Source organism: Canis aureus, chromosome 6, assembly GCF_053574225.1.
Source record: "Canis aureus isolate CA01 chromosome 6, VMU_Caureus_v.1.0, whole genome shotgun sequence".
In the NCBI taxonomy this organism is placed as follows: Eukaryota; Metazoa; Chordata; class Mammalia; order Carnivora; family Canidae; genus Canis; species Canis aureus.
This window is the reverse complement of record NC_135616.1, coordinates 72,777,148-72,799,321: the sequence shown is the minus strand read 5'-3', so window position 1 is coordinate 72,799,321 and position 22,174 is coordinate 72,777,148. Positions and strand designations below refer to the sequence as shown.

Here is a 22,174-nt window from a genome sequence, read left to right as displayed (position 1 = left end):
CCAGGACCACCCTTCTCCCACCATCCTGGACTAATTTGGACACTTTACTCATATTCCCGTTAGCACCCTCTGCACACCTCTATTATAGCATATTATTATGCTATTGTAAGCTTGGATTTACTTGCCTACCTTCCTTATGTTTAACTATTATTTCCTGGAAGGAAGATATCAAAAATTGCTCAGCTTTTATATTCCTAGCTCCTAGCACAGCCGGGACATATATTAGTGCTTGATAAATGTTTGGGGGGGGGTATTGATGAATGAATAAACGAAATATTTCCTCTCCTTTTCTTCTATTAAAATGATTTAATAACAATCTCATTTTCATGCATTTGGCTCTTGAATAGCTTGGGGGGGAAGTAGAAGATGTCACTACTATAAGCCCCCCATCACTTCAAGCCTGACAGGTTCCTCAGAAGAGCTATATAGGGTTAAACGTGGCAGTCGAACAAGCATTAATTTCTGCTTCCCGATAAAATGCACTGATCACAGTAGAAGAATTTACATGCTATAAACCACAAGGACAAAGAGAACTGGAATAGAAACAACAGCAGATGAGAGATGTCAACGCCCTCTGGAAGATGAAAAGTGGATGGATGAGTGATAAGTGACTTAGCAAAGCAGAGATTGCTGAAGCCCAAGTGTCCCTGATAGGAAGCCCACAAGAGGCCAAAAAGCACAGGAGAATGTCAGGGATCAGGGCATCGGGCATCTCAGTACACAGCCGGAGAGATGAGGGGAGAAATAGGGGCCACTCTGGATTCCCTCTCTTGCCCCCCGCCAACCCCCAGTAAAAAAGGAAAGTTGATTTTCTGGAGAGAAACTGGCCAAAGAGGCACCAGACTGAGGGACAATAGGCACAGCACAGAGAGGGGTTAGGCATGAAGCTAGAAACAGGGATTAGAGAAAGATTCAATACTGAAAGATGAGATTCCCCAGCCCCTTAACCTGGCTCAGCTCCCAGAACATGAACAGTGCAGTGTATCCCCCTCTCCATTCACCCTACTTGAGCCTGCATGAGGCAGAAGAATTCAAGATTCCTCCTTGTAAAAAGTGCCCAACCAAGGAAAGGAAAGCTATAGACACTGACATGGGGGCAGGGGGAAGGGGCCTTCGATGAACCTGCCAAGCACTCACTAGATTATCCTACGGTAAAATCCAACAGTTGGCAAGCCCTGCTTTCACACCCAAAGCTTCCAACACTCAAGGAATGGACTCTAAGGATCACCAAGCATGGAATGAAAGCCTCTGGCATTAAAGACGACTCCAACATAGGTAATCCAGAGAGCAGGGGAAATCATTAACAACAACAGCCAGGGCAACATTAAAATCTCCCCAGGGATAAGGGAAGACAGTGCATCCATGAATAAATATCAGGAAGCCACTGTTTTGTTTTGTTTTGTTTTGTTTTTAAATACTAGAAAACAGGAAAGAGCTTTTTTTCTTTAACTTTTATTTATTTTAGAGGGGGAGAAGCAGGGGAGAGAGAGAGAGAAAGAGAATCTCGAGCAGACTCTGCACTGAGTGCGGAGCCCCATATGGGACTCGATCCCACAATCCTGAGATCACGACCTGAGCAAAAACCAAGAGTGGGATCTATAAGCAACCAGGTTTCCCAAGAAGAGCTTTTGAAAAAATACAACTAGAAATTTAAAGATTAAAATGAAGCACTGGAAGATACAATTGACAGTATCCCCCGAAAGAGGGACAAAAAAGGAGAAGAGATGAGAAACAAGACAAAAACAGTAAGAAACCTACAGGCTCTATGACGTCTTCTCATAAGAATTCCAAAAAAAGAGAACAAGAGGAAGTAGAGGGGAATACATTAATCAAAAAGATAATTTCTCCAAAATGCCCCCTGATGAAAGATTTGCATTGTCACATTGAAAAGATACACTGGGTGCCCAAAATAATGAATGAAAAAATAATAATAAACCTCTCCGCAAAGTACACTATTAGAAATGTTAGAACCCCAGGAATAAAGAGATCCCCAGTGTTCTAGAGAAAAGAAAAACAGTTCAAAAACCAAGGATTAGGAATCCAGAGAGCAATTGAACTTCTCAGTAACAATACTGGAAGCTAGAAACTGAAAGGCAGTACAGCCGTGTCTTCCAATTCCAAGGGAAAATAGCCTTCAGTAAATAAATCCTTACCCAGACTAACGGAGTCAAGGGAAATGTAAAAGACAAGCAGAGCGAGCTGCCTCACTGGGGTTTACCTGGCCAAGGTCTGATGGATTCATGCCACATACAGATGTTTAATGTGAAATATCACTCCTGCATCCAAGGTGTCAAAAACATTTCCCTACCATTTAGAAGGAGGTGAGCCAAGAGAGAAAAAAAGCTGAGCTCCCAGGTGGATGGCAAAGGGAATGTCCCAGATAACAGTCTGTCGAGCACCTAGACCAGACTGGAACGGAATGACTTGGGACTCCAGGAGGGATGTCTCCAAAGAAAAATATTAGATAGATTATCCAATGAAATCAGCCAGTTTATTTGAGTCATATAGCTCTTGTCAGAGGATTCGGAGAACACCACCAACTCAGTAAGCAAACAAAAATGAGGTGATTGTTAACTCCCAGGAGGGAAGGGGAGAGCAGAAGAAAAGAAATGCAGTCACAGTACATTGCCTTGCTGGGCTGTAAACAATTGGTGATAATAATATAAACACTATTGATTTAATTAAAAATTGTGCAATCATGGTATTAGGAATCCGAAAGGAAGGAAAGGAGCCTGTGTGAGTTGCAAGAAAAAGCAAAGTCCTAATAATATTCCTTAGTAGGTAATCAAATAAACAATTTCTAAAATTTCAAAATCAAGAAACAGCAATAAAAGCATATTGTTTAAAAATATGGAGTTGATTCCCAGAAAGGGGGGTTGGGGGGGTGGGGAGAAAGATTTCCACCAGTGATTGCCTTTGAATGAGCCTAGGGCACGGGGAAGGGAGGAACAAGGATTGCTGTTATTCATTATAACCCGTTTGGTGCCATGTGACTTTTAAAACCCTCCTCGTGTATTATACTAATAAACACAAAAATTATTAAAAGGAAAATAAGAAAGAAAATGGCTCAGTCCGAACAGCGGTCTCCCACGGATTACATTCCAACTAGCCATCAACATGTTGATGCCTGGAGCCGTTGAATTAAGTCTCGAACAAGCTATAGTTAAAGTATTTACCTAATTACCCAGAGCAGCTCACCAGTCTGTCCACATTCACTTCAGAAGCGCCTGGGGAGCTTGGTAAAAATACAGATTCCTAGGTCCTGCCCTGGATGGTTCTGATTCCACCGGCCTGGAGGGGGCCTGGAAATCTGCCCTTCGGTCCCCCAGATGATTCAGGGGCACAGCAAAGGTGCAGGAACCAGTGGACTGGAGCCGAAATTGTGAGTGTGTCTAGGGAGGGGTGAGGGGTGAGGGATATGTGGTTTGTGTGTCTGTGTGTGTGTGACTGTGTCTGTGTCTGTGTCGGCGTGTTATGAGTCTATCTCCCTCCCTCCCTCCTGTCTGCATCCCCTGTTATCTGAACTTAACCCATAAATAACCTCTGGGCTGCTGAAAACATTGCCAGAATCGAGTCCCCTTCTCATGGTAAACCTTGCGGTAGGATCTTCCTCTCCCAACCCTGGGGCTCCCTCTCCTGGAAGAAACTTGTTAAAGCTCTAAGCTTCCTAAACTTAGAAACTCATTCCGTTCCTAAAAGGTCATTTTCTCCCCGGGGGTGGTTTCCAAGCCCTTCAACTTCCTGAACCCACCCCCCCCACCCCCCACCCCAGGTCAGACAGAAAATGCAAAATTCACCTGGCCTGGGACTTTTCTTGCCTTACACGTGTGAATATATACAGATCAGGAGGGAGGCTGCAGGACGAGGTAGAAATGACAGTGAGAAGTGCCCGTTGTGGTCAAGCCCCAGGAAAAGGAGCCGGGGAGGAGGCTTTCTCCCCCACCTTCTTCCTCCCCTTCCCCCAAGACATATGGATTAACAGACATGGCACATCCGTCTGCTTCCCAAAAAATCAAAGGCATGAAGCACCTTAAGCTGAAAAGCTCACTGAATTTGGAAGCCTGAGACAAGGGTTCCATATCCACCCTCAGTGGACCTCCTGGAGTCCTCTTTGTCAGAGCCTCGTAAACCATACCTGTCCATGGACTCTTGGATTTTTCCCACAAGCCAAACACATGCTCAGCCTGACACAGTGTCTGGCACAGAAGAAATGCTCAAAAACATCTGAATGAAAGCTTAACTCCTTGCTACCCTAATAATCAGAACCTCCCTTCAGATCTCCATACTTCTCAAGCGCCTCGAAAGTACCTCCCGGCTCTCACTAAACTTTGTATTTCTTCAGGTCCCTTTGCTCTCCAATCCATAGCATTCTGGCTTTAGCTCCTCAGAAGCCTCTGACGCAGTCTCCAGGGATTCCTGTATGCAAGACCCAATGTATTCTTGTCACTTATTGTCCTCCTTGACCTCCCAAAGTTTCAAGGCTGTGATCTCTCCCATCTCATTGAGAACCTCCACCCCATCCCCACCTCCCACCCTCCCTTCCCTGTTCTTTCAGGTCATTCTGCTTCCTGCTTCTTCTTGCTCTCCTTCACTGGCTCTCCTCTTCTGCTTAACCCATATATGTTAGTGTACTATCTCCCCCTCCCCCCCAACTTGTACCCTTCATCTTGCCCCTGATGGTGTCATTTATACCTACAGTTTCAAATTTTAACTTACAAGATTTAATTTTCCCAAATCTGTATCTCTAGTCTAGACCTTTCTCTTGAGCTCCAAATACCTACCAGACACCTTTATCTAGCTGTGTGGAAATCACTTTCCTTTAAATATGCAAAAAATGCTTTCTGTGAACCTACTGTGTGCCAAGCACCATGCTAAACTGGAGATACACTGGCAAGACAGACCAGGCTTCTGCTGTCCCAGAGCTACGTGTTGGGAAAAACAGGCAAATGAGCAACTGTGAATACCAAGTGATGGGAGCTATGATAAGGAAATGCCCAGCATTTGGGGAGCACCCTACCTGGTCCAAGGAGGGCAGGGAGGATGATTTTGGAGGGTAGAACCTGAAGGAAAAGGGAGTAAGTGAATAAATGATCCTTAGGAAGGGATTTCAAAACCTATGGAGAACTTACAAAGCTAAAACAATGAGTTTGGTCTTTATCCTAAGAACAATAGGAAGCCACTAAATAAGAATTGGATAGAGTAGAGCCCAGAGAGCAGCACATCCACAGTTTTGGCAATGGTCAAATGTTAGCAATGGTTAAGTTGGATGGTAGGCCCATAAGGCTTTCACTCTATTACTATGCTTTATAAATTATTTATGGTTCATATGTTTTTTGTGCACATCAAATATTTCACAACTTCTCTTTTTTCTTTTTTCAGTGAATGGATTAGAGAAGGTGAGACAGGCAGAAGAATGAGATTCCTAAAGCAGAAAATAATAGTGGCTGAGTTAGGACGGTCACTGTGAAGGTGAAGATGTGTCTAGAGGACTTGAGAAGTAGAATTGACTAGACTTGATGAGTAATGGAATTTGGAGATATGGAGAAGGAGGAATAAAGAAGGAGCTCCAAGGTTCTGGAGTACTCATTAACTAATGGTGTAGCCATTAATTGAAATAGAAATTCCCTAGGAGATGATGAATAAAAATAGCAAAGTCATTGAAGAACAGTCTAGCAGTTTCTTAAAAAGTTAAACATAAATGTCCCATATGACCCAGGAATGAACTCCTGGGTATATACCCAAGATGTCTAGACAAAGACTTCCACACCAATATTTACAGCAACAAGGTTCATAACAGCCAAAAAGTGGAAATTCCAAATGTCTGTATTGGTGAATGGATAAACAAAATGTGGTATATCCATACAATAAAATATGATTTGGCGATGAAAAGGAACAAAGTATTGATACACACTACGATATGGGTGAAGCTCAAAAATATTATGCTAAAGTCAAAGAAGTCAGATACAAAAGATCCTATTTCATGTGATTCCACTAATATGCAGCACAGAGAGTAAATTATTGGCTCCCTGGAGCTGGAGATGGGAACAGGGAGTAATTGTAAATGGGTAAGAAGGATCTTTTTGGGGTGATGGAAATGTCCTAAAATTCTATTGTAGTAATGGTTTCCCAACTTTATAAATTTATTAAAAATTGAATTGTACGCTTACACAAGATACTTTTCTGGTATATAAATTATATTTCAAAAAGGCTGTTTAAAAAAAATCAGGTCAGTTTCAGCATGTTGAGTTTGAGGTGTTTAGGAGACATTAAAAAGGCGAGGTTGAATAAGCAGTTGGTTACGCCACCTGATGCTTAGGAGACAATGCTGCACAGGAGATAGAAATTTTTAAGTTTCATCAACACGAAGATAGTAATTGGAGTCACTGGAGTGAGGGAAATCCCCTGGAGAAGAGGGAGAAGAAAAGAGTGAGAACATAGTCAAGGCCAACTCAAGGGATCCAAAGGGAAGGGAAGTCTGTAAAGAACACCGACAAGGAGTCAGAAAAGTAGGAAGAAAGCCCAGAGAATATAAATGGGTGGAATCCAAGGGAAGAAGATGCTCTGGGGCAGGAAAGAGAGGCTACTGAGAAGTCAGGTAAATATAAACAGAATCCACCATAAAAGTCAAGGTAGAAAAATCTAGCAGGGTTGGAGGAGCCCAGTAACATTGTTGAGTATGGCTGCAGGAGGCCAGAAGCCTCCAGAGGCTCAGGCATAGCGTACAGAAGGAGTGAAGTGTTGATGGTGGGGGCAAGGCTGGATTGATGAGCCTGAGGAGTGTGTGGGGAGGGGGGACAACCCAGAATTTTGACGCAAGGCAATGAGGGAATATAAAAGGCCAGTAAACAGCTAGAGTTCTAGACTAGGGATAGGGATCCCAGGGTGCAAAGTTTCCAAGTCTGAGAGTGAATGGCCACAACTACAAATTCCAGCAGTAGGTATTTAAGGCCCTGTAAGATGTGATTCCCGCTTACTTCTCTGGGCAGATTTCTTTTCTTTTTTCTTTTTTCAATTTACTTTTTAATTTTTTAAATTAAAAAAAAATTTTATTGGAGTTCAATTTGCCAACATACAGCATAACACCCAGTGCTCATCCCATCAAGTGCCCCCCTCAGTGCCTATCTCCCAGTCACCCCCACCCCCCCAGACCTCCCTTTCCACCACCCCTTGTTCATTTCTCTGGGCAGATTTCTAACCGTGTAACCCCACCCCTTAAATTCAGTGATCCTGCCATATGGAATTGTTAGCAGTTTCGCAAACATGCCATTCTCTTTCACACCTCCTTCTATTTTCTCACACAGCTTCCGCGGCATGGAATGTTCTACAAACCAGCCCTCCCTTCTCCCACAGACACTCCTGGAACCCAGCTCCGTGCTCACTCTTATCCTTCCTCATTTGCCTAGAATATTCCTGCTCTTGTTTCAATATGGGATCAAGGTTACCCTTGCCTCTGAAGCCTCGCCTATTTGCCCGTCCCCCACATAGACCAGCCTATTTGCTTCTTTACACCCTTGGGAGACCAAGGGCAAGCCATCCTAAGATGGGCCACTTTGACGAGAACATTATTTTGAGTGAAAAGCAATCCAAACCAAGCAGATTCAGAGAAGGCCTTTATCTGCACCCCCCCACCACCACCACCACCACCAACTGCCTGCTTGTACCAGGAAGAAAGCTGTAGAGGAGATTCCTCTTTACCTAAGACACCTATCTGCATAACAGCAATCTTTGTTTTCCAAACATCTCCTTTCACCCTCCTGCTAATGCTACACTGCCCACCCTTTGTATCTTCAGACCCCTACCCCTCTCCTTAGCTCTTGTAAGCCTCATGTTGCCTCACTGTCTTTGGAATTTCATGTCTGTGTGGATTCAGTGTACGTCTGAAAGTAAATTTGATTTTCTCCTATTAATCTGTCTCATCTCAATTTGATTCTTAGTCCAGCAGAAGGACCTTGAAAGGCAGAGGTAATTTCCCCTCCCCAGCAGTTGACGTAGTCAGAAGGATACTTTAACTCACGGGACACTGCTCACCCCAGACACTGCTGCTGCTCAGAAATCCTGGGACATCTGACATACAGCTGGCAGAAGGTAAGATTTCTTACCATGTCAGCCTCCCAGGATCTCTATGTGCAGAGTCCAATGGAGTGAGAGTGGTGAGAGTCCTTTTTCCCTCTTTCTAAGTTTAGATGAGTAAGAGAAAATATTTGTGGGACTGGTTCCTTGGGACTAGCGACTGGTTAAATTTGCTAGAGTACTCCTTGGTTAGTGATCCATTTCTTTCCAAAGACAGTCTTTTTCTTGGTCTGTGTCCTTTGTGTCTTCTGTCATGGAATGGGTTACATTGACATTAGGCTGCCCACCAACTTCCGTGCAATGAAGTACATAGTAGAACAGCATTTAGTCCCTAACCCTGTGGCACAGCCCTCCTAAGTATTACTGTGGCTCCAAAATGATGTAAAAAAAAAAAAAAAAAAAAAGGTAAAAGAAAAAATTACATTTCCTTACTGCTTACAGCCCATTAACAAGTCCCTGGAACAGGCAGAGTGACCTTCCTCTGGGAGCTCAGCTGCCTCAATGTGGACACTCATTAAGGCAAAAGGCAGTCTTAGGCCGACCCCTCAGGACCCTGAGTCTACTTTAAACACAGAGAAATTCCTTTATAGTCTGGAAGCTTGGAAACTTCCTTTACCTCTACCCCCCAAGATAGATGTTAGCAATCATCCTCCAAGCATAAGGCCCACTGATAGACAGCTGAAGGGTCTCATGACTGAGTTTTTACTAAACAGTGATAAATGAACTTTTCCTGAAAATAGCCCCCTCAGGGTCCTGGAAATCTTGTTTCCAAAATATCTTGGAGGTTTGTGCTGTCCCTAACGCCCTCCTAACTTAAAAGTATATAATTGGCTACTTCTCATGACCCCAGGGCAGCTCTCTCTGCCCACAGGTCCTGTCCCTGTGCTTTAATAAAACTACAATTTTGCACTGAAGACATTATTATGACATTATTAAGACATTATTCAAGAATTATTTCTTGACCATTTGCTCTGAACTCCAACATTTCCACATCATTTTGGTGCCCGGTCACGTGGCTTGAGTCTTCTCATCTGAACTCCAAGCTTTGGTGCAAATTCGGTGAGTACTTTCTCTTCCCTTCCTTTACTTTCATTTCAAGGCCTTTTTAAGGAGTATGGTCTTATTGAAACACTTTCAATGTCAGCTGTTCATGCTGCAACCCTCTAGTCCGTGGTACTCTACGGGGAGGAGAAAGCTTGTCTTTTCTCTGGAAGTTAGTATCATGGATGGAATGGTAACAAGACCAGAAACTTGATGCCCTCTCTTTCTTCCTGTCCTTATACAAAGCTGTCTGTCTTGGGCACAGGACAGCCACCTGAGTCACCAGGATGGCTGCCAATCTTTAAGACTTTCATGTGAAGTTCCCTCCTCATTGGTCTAATGTGATCCCCTGGTGATCTCTGGTGATCTCTGGTCTCATCACTTCTGACCTCAAGATCTCCACTCAGAGCGGCCGTTCCTGATTGAATTAAAACCCAACCAGGGGGCAGCCCCGGTGGTGCAGTGGTTTGGCGCCGCCTGCAGCTCAGGGCGTGATCCTGGAGACCCGGGGTCGAGTCCCACGTCGGGCTCCCTGCATGGAGCCTGCTCCTCCCTCTGCCTGTGTCTCTGCCTCTCTCTCTCTCTGTGTGTCTCTATGAGTAAATAAATAAAATATTAAAAAAAAAAAACCCAACCAGAAACCATTTCCTAGGGAAGCTGACTGTAAACGTCTACATGTATTAGAATGTCACTTAGACTGTGATGGATTTCTTATCTTTACTGTTTTCCATCAATGTCCTCTACTAACTACTTACCTTACACATTTGGGTAATTTCGCCTTGTAAAGCTTTTCTAATATTTTCTAATATTAATATTAGAAAAAATGTTTTCTAATATTTTCTAATATTTCCATGGATTAAAAAGCAGCAGGTTCTTCACAGCAAGGCAAGGCATAGTATCTTCATCCATACACTGGCACCCATTTTGCAGCATAGAATGTGATGGGCAAGGAGGGGGATGCTAGCATCCCTCCTACAGGGCCTTTAGTGAGTGGCAAGGCAGCAATCATAGCGATTTCATTCAAGGGACGCCTTAGGTCGCTTTGATACCAGGAACCTCTGACATAGCCTACGTGGAGTGCCACCCAGGAGTGGTGGTGGTGGTGGGGGGGGATTTTCTTGATAATGGACCTTCTCCCTTCTTCAGTTCCCAAGGACTCTGCCTCAGAATGCCTTTTAACCCACTAGAAGCAATTCAGATTGCAAAATTTAGGAAGGGACCAATCTCCTGTAACACTGCATGGCCTCATTCAGATCCATCAATCTCTTGTTCAGGAAATAGGGCAAATGGACAGAGGTATCCTCGGTCCAGGACTTCATGGATCTAAATCAGGACCTGAACCTAACGGCCTCTTCCAGAACATGTTGGGTCACTAACTCAGCCAGTAAACTCCCTCCTGATAATTTGAATGATAATTAAATAGGCCTCCTCCTGATAGAACCCAGGTTGCTGGAGGAAATAGGCCATCCTTGATGGAGGGGACACGACCCTCTCTCCTGTTCCTCCTCCTAATAGATGTGGGTGCTTCTCCTTCATTTATTTCCTGGGCAAATAGCTATAGTTGGAGCCAATTGTGGTTCATTAGTCTCATTAGTCTACCTCGGGATGGGGACTTTAAGGAATAGTCCCAAGGAGCTGCCAAAACTCCCTTTGCTTTGGGGAAGTTCCCTGTCTTCTCTGGTCCAAAGTGTTTCCACTTTGGTGGGAAAAAAAAAAAAAAAAAAAAAACAAAACATGACATCTGCTTATCTGTCAGTTGATGAGGTTTAAATCCAGGAACCCTCTTTCTTTGCCTTCTGGCAGCACCTGGCCTCTTCTGCCTCACCTCCCCCTCTTGTTTCTACAGCACCTTGGGTGCAACCTGCATAACTGGTTCCTAATACCATCCCCGGTGCCTCTGGCACTATTGGCTCCTCCTCCTACCATGTCAAGGAGTGAAGAGCACCCCCTCAGACTTAACACCACCCTCTTCAGATTTCCCCACCAGTGCCCCAGGTAAAAATTGACAATGGAGAACAAATTGGTTGACTTTTAAGTGGACCCAGGACCCAGGTTGACTTTTAAGTGGACTTTTAAGTGGACTTAAAAGTGGTTGACTTTTAAGTGGAACATAATTTAGTATTTAAAGTAATTTAAGTTTGTTGGTTTAAAATGACACATTTTTAGCGTTATCTGCATTAAATATAAAACTTTTATTCTACCAAAGTTTACTAAACATCAAATAAGCTCGTGTTACCTCAGGTTATCATGTTGCAGTATCTTAGCAAAAAGATGACTTAAAATGATAACTAATTTTGTCTGTTTTAAAGTTTTCTTGGGTAATTGTTAAGATAGCTTTCACAATCGTTGGTAACTTGAAGTTTTAAAGTTTTTCTTGGTTGTTGAATTGAGATTAAATTCATTGGTCATCTAAGTCTTTTCCAAATAGGATAAAGTGCTAAAGCATTGATTACTAAACATACAGTGTATCTGCTTTTGACTTCTTATTGCAGAGAAACTAAGGATATTTGGATCTGCTGTGAAAAACTACTTTGTGCTTAAATGTATCTATAAATTTGCCATTTGAAGAATTCTGGTGTAATAATTCACAACTTATTACTACTTGGTTTTAGGACTGATGGAAATAAGGGAAGCAACAGGGGCCCCTGGGTGGCTCAGTCGGTTGGGCTGAGTCATGATCTCAGGGTCCTGAGACTGAGCCCTGTCTTGGGGGGTCTCTGCTCAGTGGGGGTCTGCTTCTCCCTCTGCCCCTCCCTACTCCCACTCTTTTAAAAAAATGTTAGTTAAAAATTTAAAAAAGAAAAGAAAGAAAAAGAAGAAAGAAAGAAAGAAAGAAAGAAAGAAAGAAAGAAAGAAAGAAAGAAAGAAGGAAAGAAAGAAGGAAAGAAAGAAAGAAGGGAAGCAACTCTATGTATGCGAAAGATCTAAGAAATTAGGAATACATTTTTGTTGAAGGTTTAAGAAGGTAATTTTGGCCTAAATAAGACTGGTTGGAGACCAATTGCTTGGGACGAAATCTGAATGCAAAGGAAAGTTGTAGAAGGTTTTCTGAAGGGACATCTTGGAAAGGAATTTTAAGTGTGGTCAGGACAGACAAAGGTTGAAATGAATAGATTTTTAAAATACACTGATGGAGCGCCTAAGTGGCTAAGTGGGTTAAGCATCCAGCTCTTGGTTTTCAGCTCAGGTCATCATCTCAGGGTAGTGGGATTGAACTCCCTGTCAGGTTCCACATTTGGGATGGAGTCTGCTTGTGATTCTTTTCCTTCTCCTTATCCCTATCCCTCCCCTGCCCCTCACTCTCTCTCTGAAATAAGTAAATATAATCTTAAAAAAGATACACTGGTATAAGATTGAAATTCTGCATTCTCTCTGTTAAAAAGACACATTTTCTTGGATTGTTAGTCTGCTCTTGATAAGAAAATATAAACAGAGTTGTTTTCTATGCTCAGAAAAAACCAGTTTCTAGGTTTTTTACCTCATCATTGTCAGGTCTTTGATGATCTATAACCCTATTTAGGCATGTGCTTTAAAACTTTCTAAGGTTTTCCATACTTCTCCAAGATTTAAACTGTAAATCAAGTCTGACTAATTAGGATTGTTTATTTGGTATGTTATATTCTGGTATAAGATCATCACTCAATATTCTGATTATTGAAGTGTTCTGTGTCGTAGAAATAACTGTATTTGCTTGCCAATTGCATCATAATGAATTGTCATATCAGATCATAAACATGTCCATTTCTGAGTTTTGGTCACTTAGAAGTGTTCTGATGCTTTTATAAAACATGTTTCCCTTCTCCCTCTGCCTGTGTCTCTGCCTCTCTCCATGTGTCTCCCATGGATAAATAGATTTTAAAAAATCTTTGAAAAAAAAGAAAAACATGCTTCATCTTCAAGGACATTCATGAAAAGGACATTTAGGACAAATACAAGTATTCGGTATCTTTACAATCCTAAAACTGAAATGGGTAAGAATATCCAGAACTAAAAACCACATTCAAACTAAATAAGGATTATTAACATGGGACTAAAAGAGTTAAGAAATATAATTACAGGGATGCCTGGGTGGCTCAGCGGGTGAGCGCCTGCCTTTGGCTCAGGGTGTGATCCCCCATTTGGGATGGAGTCCCACATCGGGCTCCTAGGGGGAGCCTGCTTCTCCCTCTGCCTATGTCTATGCCTCTCTCTGTGTGTCTCTCATGAATAAATAAATAAAATCTTAAAAAAAGAAATATGATTATAGTTTTTGTAACTATTGTTTAAAATATCGCTGGTTCTCTAATGTTCTCCCAGATTAAGGAAACTTTCTCTTAAGATATCTATGACTTAGAAAAATATAATAAAATATCCCTTTGTGAACAAACTGAACCATCTAACTTTTCTCTCTCTCTGAACCCTATGAAATTCAAAAAGTCTAAGTATTCTTTTTTTCAGGGCAGTCATAGTCATTTTCATAAATTCAATAAGAATCTGTTCTCCTTGTAACAGGACACCATCGAAAACATTGATTATTACCAAGGCTTTGACGGGAACGTCATAGTTGAGAGAGACATGCATAGACTAAGATATGACCAGACAGCTTCAAGGAATTGAGGTTGACTTTATGAAACATGGAGCCATAAAGTCCCATGGAAATGTTGGCCTGATACCTTGCTTATAGAGTTCCCAGCAGCCTTACCAAGTGAGTAAATAATGTCACTTCCTGGCAGGTGCAGGAACCTCAGGATACTTTGGGGACCTCAAGAAGAGGAATTCACCCAAATCTACAGGTATTGCAGGCATGTCTGATGGCAACTATTTGACTTGGCTTCTGGCCTTGAGAAGCTACTAGAAGTTCAATCTAGATTCTTTATGAAAAGTTCCAGCAAAACTGATTTTGAAAGATCTATAGGGGGCAGCCCAGGTGGCTCAGCGGTTTAGCACTGCCTTCAGTCCAGGATGTGATCCTGGGGACCTGGGATCGAGTCCCATGTCAGGCTCCCTGCGTGGAGCCTGCTTCTCCCTCTGCCTGTGTCTCTGCCTCTCTCTCTCTCTCATGAATAAATAAATAAAATCTTAAAAAAAAAAAAAAGATCTATATGGCAAATTGCTATTTTTGCTGAACTTATGTAAATAATTAGTCCACATTTGTTAAAATTGGACTTGTTTTTAAATGAATCAGTCTTGATTTGACTATCTCCAGAATTGAAGGTGATTAGAGAAAGAAAAATAATATCTCAATAACGCACCTCTGTGAATGTTAAATTCTAGTTCTATTTGACTATTGTTTGACTTTGACTATTGTCTTTGACTATTGTTTGCCTAAGCTAGACAACTTGAGGTAAACTTCAGAGAAATTACCACAACATTTCATGTATAGACAATCTTCATGCCTGTTATTCTGTGGGGATAATAACAGGACCCCATGGGCATATGATTATTTGAACAGCTGGAAGATGGGATTAATTCCCCAACAATTGTATGTTTCAACTAGCACCTTGACCAGTTCTGTGTGGCTGGGATGATAATATCATTCCCTAAAAGTCAGAGCTTACCCCACTCCATGGGGTTAACTACGGGTTTGTGAAGATAATGGAGGACCCCACTTTCCTTATGATTGGATTGGATGATGCTGTTGGGGATGCTCTTATGTCCTGAGACAAGTCTCCTCCCACTTGCCAGTGATTCTTATAATTAGGATATTGTTAAGGCTAGACCCCAAACAAAGAGGGCTTCTTGGTGGTTTTGTCCTTTAGCCATATTTGTCCTAGGAACTACTTCTATTGATGTAAAATTGCAAATAGAGGCTTTAGCCAAACATACAACAGCCCTCCTGGTAGAAAACCCTCAAACTTATTATTGGACAGTCCATGACAGTGATGACTCCACATCAGATCCAGAGTGTCTTAGAGACCAAAAGCTACCAATAGATGATGAAAGGCTGACTTATTAAATACCAGGCTATACTTTAGATACACCTGAAATAATACTTAAAACTTGTCATACTTTAAACCCAGCTACCCTTATGCCTGGGCTTGACCATCATACTTTCATGTTAGAACATGACTGCTCAAAGATTATTGATTTTGTTTATTCTAGCAGACCAGATTTAAAAGATTCCCCTACTGAGAAGAAATGTGTGGGAAATATCAGAAAGGGAGACAGAACATAAAGACTGCTAACTCTGGGAAACGAACTAGGGGTGGTAGAAGGGGAGGAGGGCGGGGGGTGGGAGTGAATGGGTGACGGGCACTGGGTGTTATTCTGTATGTTAGTAAATTGAACACCAATAAAAAAAAAAATAATAAAAAAAAAAAATAAAAAAATAAAAAATAAAAGATTCCCCTACTGAAAATATAGATGACAGTTGATTTACTGATGGCAGTGGTTTTACGGAAAAGGGGCTAAGAAAAGCTGGGTACACTATCAGTCACTCTAACTCAGACTGTTGAGGCCAAAGGCCCCCTGGCAAATATGTCTGCCCACAAAGCAGAATTAATAGTGCTCACTCGTGCTTTACAATTGGCAAAGGGCCTGAAAATTAATGTCTATACTAACTCTAAATATACCTTCCTAGTCCTACAGGTCCAGGGAGCATTTGGAAGGAATGGGACGTATTATCAAGCCATAACTCCCCAATCAAATATGGACCTGAAAATTATGACCCTTCTTGAAGCTGTACTCCCATCTAAGGAGGTAGCTGTAATTCACCTCAAAGGACGTCAAAAGGATATGACCTTAGAATCTAAAGGCAACAATCTGGCAGACCGTGCAGCCAGCAGGCGGCACAAAATAAACAAATCTTAAGTATACTAGTCTTCACCCCAATAAAGTCCATAGCTCCAATCTATTCAGACTAAGAAACTACAGAGCCCAGGAAGGAGGATATGCAAAAAATGCAAAGGACTGGCTTCTTAATAATGAGAGAAAAATCTTTATACCCACAAATAACCAATGGAAGGTCATACAGGGTTTACACCAGGCTACCCATTTGGGTAAGAAAGGCCCTGGGACAAATGGTTAACAACATCTTTGATGGAATTAGCTTAACCACCAACATTAAACAGGTCCTTCGATCATGTGCTGTTTGTGCACAAGCAAACCCAGAGGGAGCAACTGCCCCTGCCCTCTTTTAAGGCCAGTCCAAAGGCAGGGGACATATCCTGGAGAGGACTGGCAATTAGACTTTACACAAATGTCACCTTGTAAAAGATATAAGTACTTACCGTTTTTTTTTTAATTTAAAAAATATTTTATTTAAATTCAATTTGCCAACATATAGTCTAACACCTAGTGCTTATCTTATCAAGTGCCCTCCTTAGTGCAAAACTATGGAATGCTTCACGAATTTGCAAGTCATCCTTGAGCAAAGCCATGCTAATCTTCTCTGTATCATTCCAGTTTTAGTATATGTGCTGCCAAAGCGAGCACTAAGTACTTGTTGGTTTATGTAGACACTTCTACTGGATGGATAGAGGCTTTTCCTTAAGAAACAGAAAAGACCACCGAGGTGACAAAAACTTTGCTAAGAGAAATTGTCCCTAGATTTGGACTCCCTTGGTCCCTATAAAGTGACAACGGACCATCTTTTGTTGCACAAATAACTCAGCAAATAGCTTGGGCCTTAACAATTCATTACCTTTTACATGAGGCTTGGCATCCACAACCCCCTGGAAACACGGCCCTCTAAAACCAAATAACCCTTGATATCCTGACTGCAGTTCAAGGAGGCCCAGAATTAGAAAGTTGGCTTATTATTAGAATTATAATTAATAATTATTAGAATTATTAGTTGGCTCCTGAAAGGACCCAATGGCTGTGAGGCTCTACGTGTGGCCATGACTTCCCCCAGGCTGGAGAGACCACTTTACTCTGAGTTTTGTCTGGATGCATAGACACATTATTAGAACCATTACCAACCCAGCCAACCATCCAAATTTAAAACGATGATGACACATTCTGTGTCTCATTGGTATGACCACGTAGCATCCATCCTTGTTCCCTCTTTGAGCCTGGAGGATGTCGTTTGGCATAGGGAAACTTTTTTTTTTAAGATTTTATTTATTTATTCATGAGAGATACACAGAGGGAGGCAGAGAGATAGACAGAGGGAGAAGCAGGTTCCTCTCAGGGAGCCTGATGCGGGACTCGATCCCAGGACCCTGGGATCATGACCTGCGCTGAAGACAGATGCTCAACCGCTAAGCCACCCAGGCATCCCAGGAAACTCTTAATAAGTACACTGCCAAAGCCCTAAATGACATTCAAAATAGCATTTCCCACTAAATACTGAAGTAACACAAATGCAAAAAGCAGTTTTACAAAATAGAATGGCAGTCGATGTTTTAACTGCTGCATGAGGTGGAACTTGTGCTAGTTTAAAAACAGAATGCTGCGTATGCGTTCCAGATGATCACAAAAACATTTCTGGGTTTCTAACTGACATGAAATTGGTGCTTTAAACAATACTTCTCGTTCCTTAAATGATTGGTTGAGCTCCTGCACTGGCAGAGGATTTCTGTCAACCATCAAAAGACTTTTATTTGGGCTTCTTTTTTCTTTTTGTTATTCTAATCAGGTTTTGCTGTTTTCTCCCACTTCTCTCCACCTGATGTTGAGACTCGTTTCCTGCCATAACTTCAAGCCAACATATGCTCCTTTCCACTCGGGAAGACCCACACGTGTGGTCTCCCTTGAATTCAGCTGCCTCTGCCTTTCATAGCTTCTATATATAAAGCCCCCAACTGCCCAATGTTGACCCACAGGTAGGGACATCGCTATGCCCCTATTTGGCCGGAGGAAGTTATGGAAGATAAGACCTTCCACCTTCAGCAACCTTAAAGATCTAAAGGTCAGAATTATTCAGGGGGGAATGATGTGGGAAACAAAGACAAAAGAAAAGTTAAATTTCCTTACTGCTTACAGCCCATTGACAAGTCCCTGGAACAGGCAGAGTGACCTTCCTCTGGGAGCTCAGCTGCCTCAATGTGGACACTCATTAAGGCAAAAGGCAGTCTTAGGCCGACCCCTCAGGACCCTGAGTCTACTTTAAACATAGAGACATTCCTTTATAGTCTGGAAGCTTGGAAACTTCCTTTACCTCTACCCCCCAAGATAGATGTTAGCAATCATCCTCCAAGCATAAGGCCCACTGATAGACAGCTGAAGGGTCTCATGACTGAGTTTTTACCAAACAGTGATAAATGAACTTTTCCTGAAAATAGCCCCCTCAGGGTCCTGGAAATCTTGTTTCCAAAATATCTTGGAGGTTTGTGCTGTCCCTAACGCCCTCCCAACTTAAAAGTATATAATTGGCTACTTCTCATGACCGCAGCGCAGCTCTCTCTGCCCACAGGTCCTGTCCCTGTGCTTTAATAAAACCACAATTTTGCACTGAGGACATTCTTAAGAATTATTTCTTGACCATTTGCTCTGAACCCCATTTCCACATCACCAGAGACCCAAGGCTTTGGCTAAAGCTATTAAGGTGCATACAAGATTTTTCCTTTTGTCTTACTCTGTGTGCTAAGAGCTTGGCTTTGTGACCAGTGAGAATATTCTTCTCAGTGGCCAGTTGAAAAGACTGGGGATCTAAACCTGACTCCCTCTCCCCCTCCCCGCCCCACCTTTCATCCTGTGCCTTGCCACCTTTCATTGGTGTTTGTTATGAGAGGTTCTAGCCCATAGGAACCTTTGTCCTCTCAACCTTCATTGCTTATGAGTGCTAGAAAGTCCCATTCCAATAGCACTTTCCTGGTGTCACAGATGAGCCGTCTATGACTGGAGGTGTCTTATTGGTGAGGGAACAGAAGGCTAGTTGAGGACGAAGCACAAGCTGACACCCTGCAACCCCCCCCCCCCACACACACACACATACATGCACACACTCCTAGGTGGGATATGTATGACATTCCTCTAGGAAACTCCCAACTGTCTTAATGTTAATGCCTTGCTAGAAGGGAAACAACCTTACCTTGACAATGGCGAGGCCTCCAGCATCTTGTAAATCGTCTTCATTTAGCATATGAAATTTCTTTTGAAAATCTCCCTTTTCTTTACCTCTCCCAACTCCCAAGTATATAATCAGCTACCCCTTACAACCCTGGCACAGCAGCTCTTTAATAAAGCCACCTTTTTGCACTAAAGACGTCTTAAGAAATCTTTCATGGTTGTCAGCTCTGGACCTCACCCCACCAAACCTCACCTGCCTTTTAGAACTACATCATTATGATTTCGTGGGAGACCAGAGATGCCATTTTCAGTACACCATCCTTACTGCCTGTCCAGGGAAGACCTTTTCTTTCTTAAACTAATCCTGGGAATAAACTTTTGGATCATGGGGGCGGCATCATCTATGCCCTCTTTTTTTTTTAAGATTTTATTTATTTATTTATGAGAGACACAGAGAGAGAGGCAGAGACATAGGTAAAGGGAGAAGCAGGCTTCCCACAAGGATCCCAATGCGGGACTAGATCCCAGATCTAGGCTGATGCTCAACCACTGAGCCACCCAGGTGTCCCATCTATGCACTCTTTGAATGTCTCTTGTGTCTTTGGTGAAGATATTCAAAGGCTTATTGGTTTGCGTCGCTCTTAGTAGATCCTGCTTCTCAATGGCCAGATGACGAATCCTTTAAATTGGCTATATTTAAAAGAAAAATTTTCTTTACAGAGAGTTCTCAGTTGTCTTATTAGTATAACAGCTAGCCTTAGGGATTCCTTTGACAAAAGAACAAATTAGACTTAAGACAAAAATAAATGTCCACATTCAGTGCAAAATTTCCTAAGATCTACCTGTTTTTAACTTCCCTTTCCCTATGAGATGTACAGTCTATTCTCTAGGTTCAAAGTATGCAGGTTGTAAATGCTATATTCAGTATTCAGGTGTAAATGCTGAATGCCAGGAAATGAATTTAATAAAAACACCCAAGTTTGGCAGTGAGGCTGGCTTTGATCCTACCTCCCGGGGTTCTATATTCAGGATCTGCCGGCTTTAGGCATTCTTGTGCCATGGCCTTTCCAGGTGTATCCTAGATCCCCCACTGCAGAAGAATTCTTTCCTCTGGGTAGCAGCAGATCTTTTTAAATTGTAAAGCCTTTTTTTATCCCCCCCGGAAAAATCCTACCAAATTTAGAGAGGAATTGGTTGATGACTATTCATAACCTCCCTTTCACAGAGGAAACAGGACCAAAATTTCTCCTAGGCCTTCCTACAAATGATCTCAAAAGGCTAATATTCGGGGACTAATAGAAGCCAAGGTTAAATTGTGTACCCAGGAAAAACGCTTATGTTGAAGTGCTTTATATAGATTTTACAAAGGCATAAGTCTTTGATTCCCATTTTACTTAAAAATCCCCCTGATATAAAGAAGCAAATTTAGTTTAAAAAGGAGGCCAGTCCCTTGATATTCAGGCTCTAATCCAGTTCTTTGGGGGAATTAGCAACAACTGTCTTTGTCTTACAAAGCTCAAAAAAAAAAAAAAAAAAAAAACAGAAATGCAACGCTAAAAATAGAAGTCAAAGCCCACCCATCTTTACTAATCCCCAAACCTCACATATTCCTTTCAAAATGTTTGTAGATATAAACAGAATATCAAACAAAATTCCCTTGTATTAAAAAAAAAAAGGTGAATTGTTCATAGCAATTACCCTGAAATTCAAGGGGAAAAAACATTTTGCATTCTTTCTCTGTCCCTTGAAATTTTAAATATTATCATGTCTTTGAAAAGCAAATACAGCCCACCTGTACTGGAGACCGAAGGAAAAAGGGGGGGGGGGGCTTCTTAAAACAAAAACTGCTAAAATGGCTCTAATGCCCAGACTCCAACACCTCTAATAATAGGGAGATATGCTCCCAGTCTCTACCTTGGAGAGAACTTGGATACTTACTCTGTGTCCTTGTGAGGCAAATTTTGTACCATCTTCTCTAGGACCTAAAGCTATACTTTTTTTTTTTTTTTAAGATTTTATGTATTTATTTGAGAGAGAGTGAGAGCCAGAGAGATCACAGAGGGAGAGGAAGGGGGAGAAGCAGACTCAGCTGCTGAGCAGGGAGCCCTACTCAGGGGCTCCATCCCAGGACCCTGAGATCACAATGACCTGAGCCCAACGCAGATGCTTCGGCTGAGCCACCCAGGTGCCCCCTGAAATACAAACTTAAGAGGGTTTTTCATCAGGAAAAAAGAAATAGAGGGAGGTATTTAAAAATGGGGTTTTTCTGTCCTCTCCACAAATATTAGTGAAAACAAAAGCTCTAAGATTTTGTTTCTATCTCAGTGTGTTGTATATATGTTGTAAACATGAGATAGTTTCTCTACCTCCAGGTGGTATTGCTAAAATTAATTGGCCAAAAAGCTCTTTTAGTTGGTTGAAGGCAAGCATTTGTAAAACTTGGACATTCTAAAACTCAGAAAGGGAAACTAACTCAAATGCTTTTCCAGTTCACATGATCTGGGAAAATATTCAGTATTATAGAGCTGATTTGAAGTTGCTAGTTTAATGAAAATGGATTTATCTTTAGAGTTATCAGCATTAAATGTAAAACTTTCATTCTACCTATCTTTACTGAAAGTCAAATGAGTTCATGGGATATTTCTGTTGCAAAATTTCTTAAAAGAAAAAACAATCTTCAAATAATCATGGACTTTGTCTAATGCCTCATGATGTTTTGTGGGTAATCTAAACACAATTGTTAAGAACAAGTAAATTAAACAGATGTAAATAAGATTAAAAGGTTTGTAGGTAAACTTTTAAATAGCTTCCAAAATCTTCCATAACCTGAAACTTCATAAATTTTTGCTAAGTTAAATGACACATTGTTAAATTTTTTAAACATCTAGATCATTTCCAAATCAGATAAAAGAATAAAACATTAAATACTGAACATTTGTTTAACTATTTTTGTCTTATTACAGAGAAACTAAAGATAAATTCAAGTCTGCTAGTAAACATGATTTGTGCTTTAATGAAAGATTGTACTATGAAAACGCACACGTTTCTAGAAATTATAAAATGTATTCATAAATTTGCCAACCTAAAGAATACTGGTATAATAGCTCACAAATTGCTTACTATTTAGTTT

General features: G+C 41.6%; 1 protein-coding gene and 1 non-coding gene across 10 annotated transcripts in view; one reads left to right on the top strand and one right to left on the bottom strand.

The window, feature by feature from the left end:
- HSD11B1 (hydroxysteroid 11-beta dehydrogenase 1) overlaps positions 1-22,174 on the top strand; it is a 64,963-nt gene that overhangs the window by 2,235 nt on the left and 40,554 nt on the right. For 2 of the 9 annotated variants that reach the window (XM_077902236.1, XM_077902246.1), the window contains exons 1-2: positions 3,222-3,382; positions 7,935-7,962. The exons of 2 other annotated variants lie outside the window; for them this stretch is intronic. In XM_077902236.1, the coding sequence (XP_077758362.1) occupies positions 3,272-3,382; positions 7,935-7,962 (139 nt within the window). In that variant the 5' untranslated portion in view covers positions 3,222-3,271. Of the gene's footprint in view, positions 1-3,221; positions 3,383-7,934; positions 8,086-8,989; positions 9,130-22,174 lie in introns of those variants that run through there. 5 more of the 9 variants (XM_077902240.1, XM_077902244.1, XM_077902239.1 and 2 more) reach the window with 5 other exon arrangements.
- Positions 16,419-16,524, bottom strand: LOC144316656 (U6 spliceosomal RNA). The gene has a single exon (XR_013382580.1). It is a non-coding gene; the product is annotated as a U6 spliceosomal RNA (small nuclear RNA).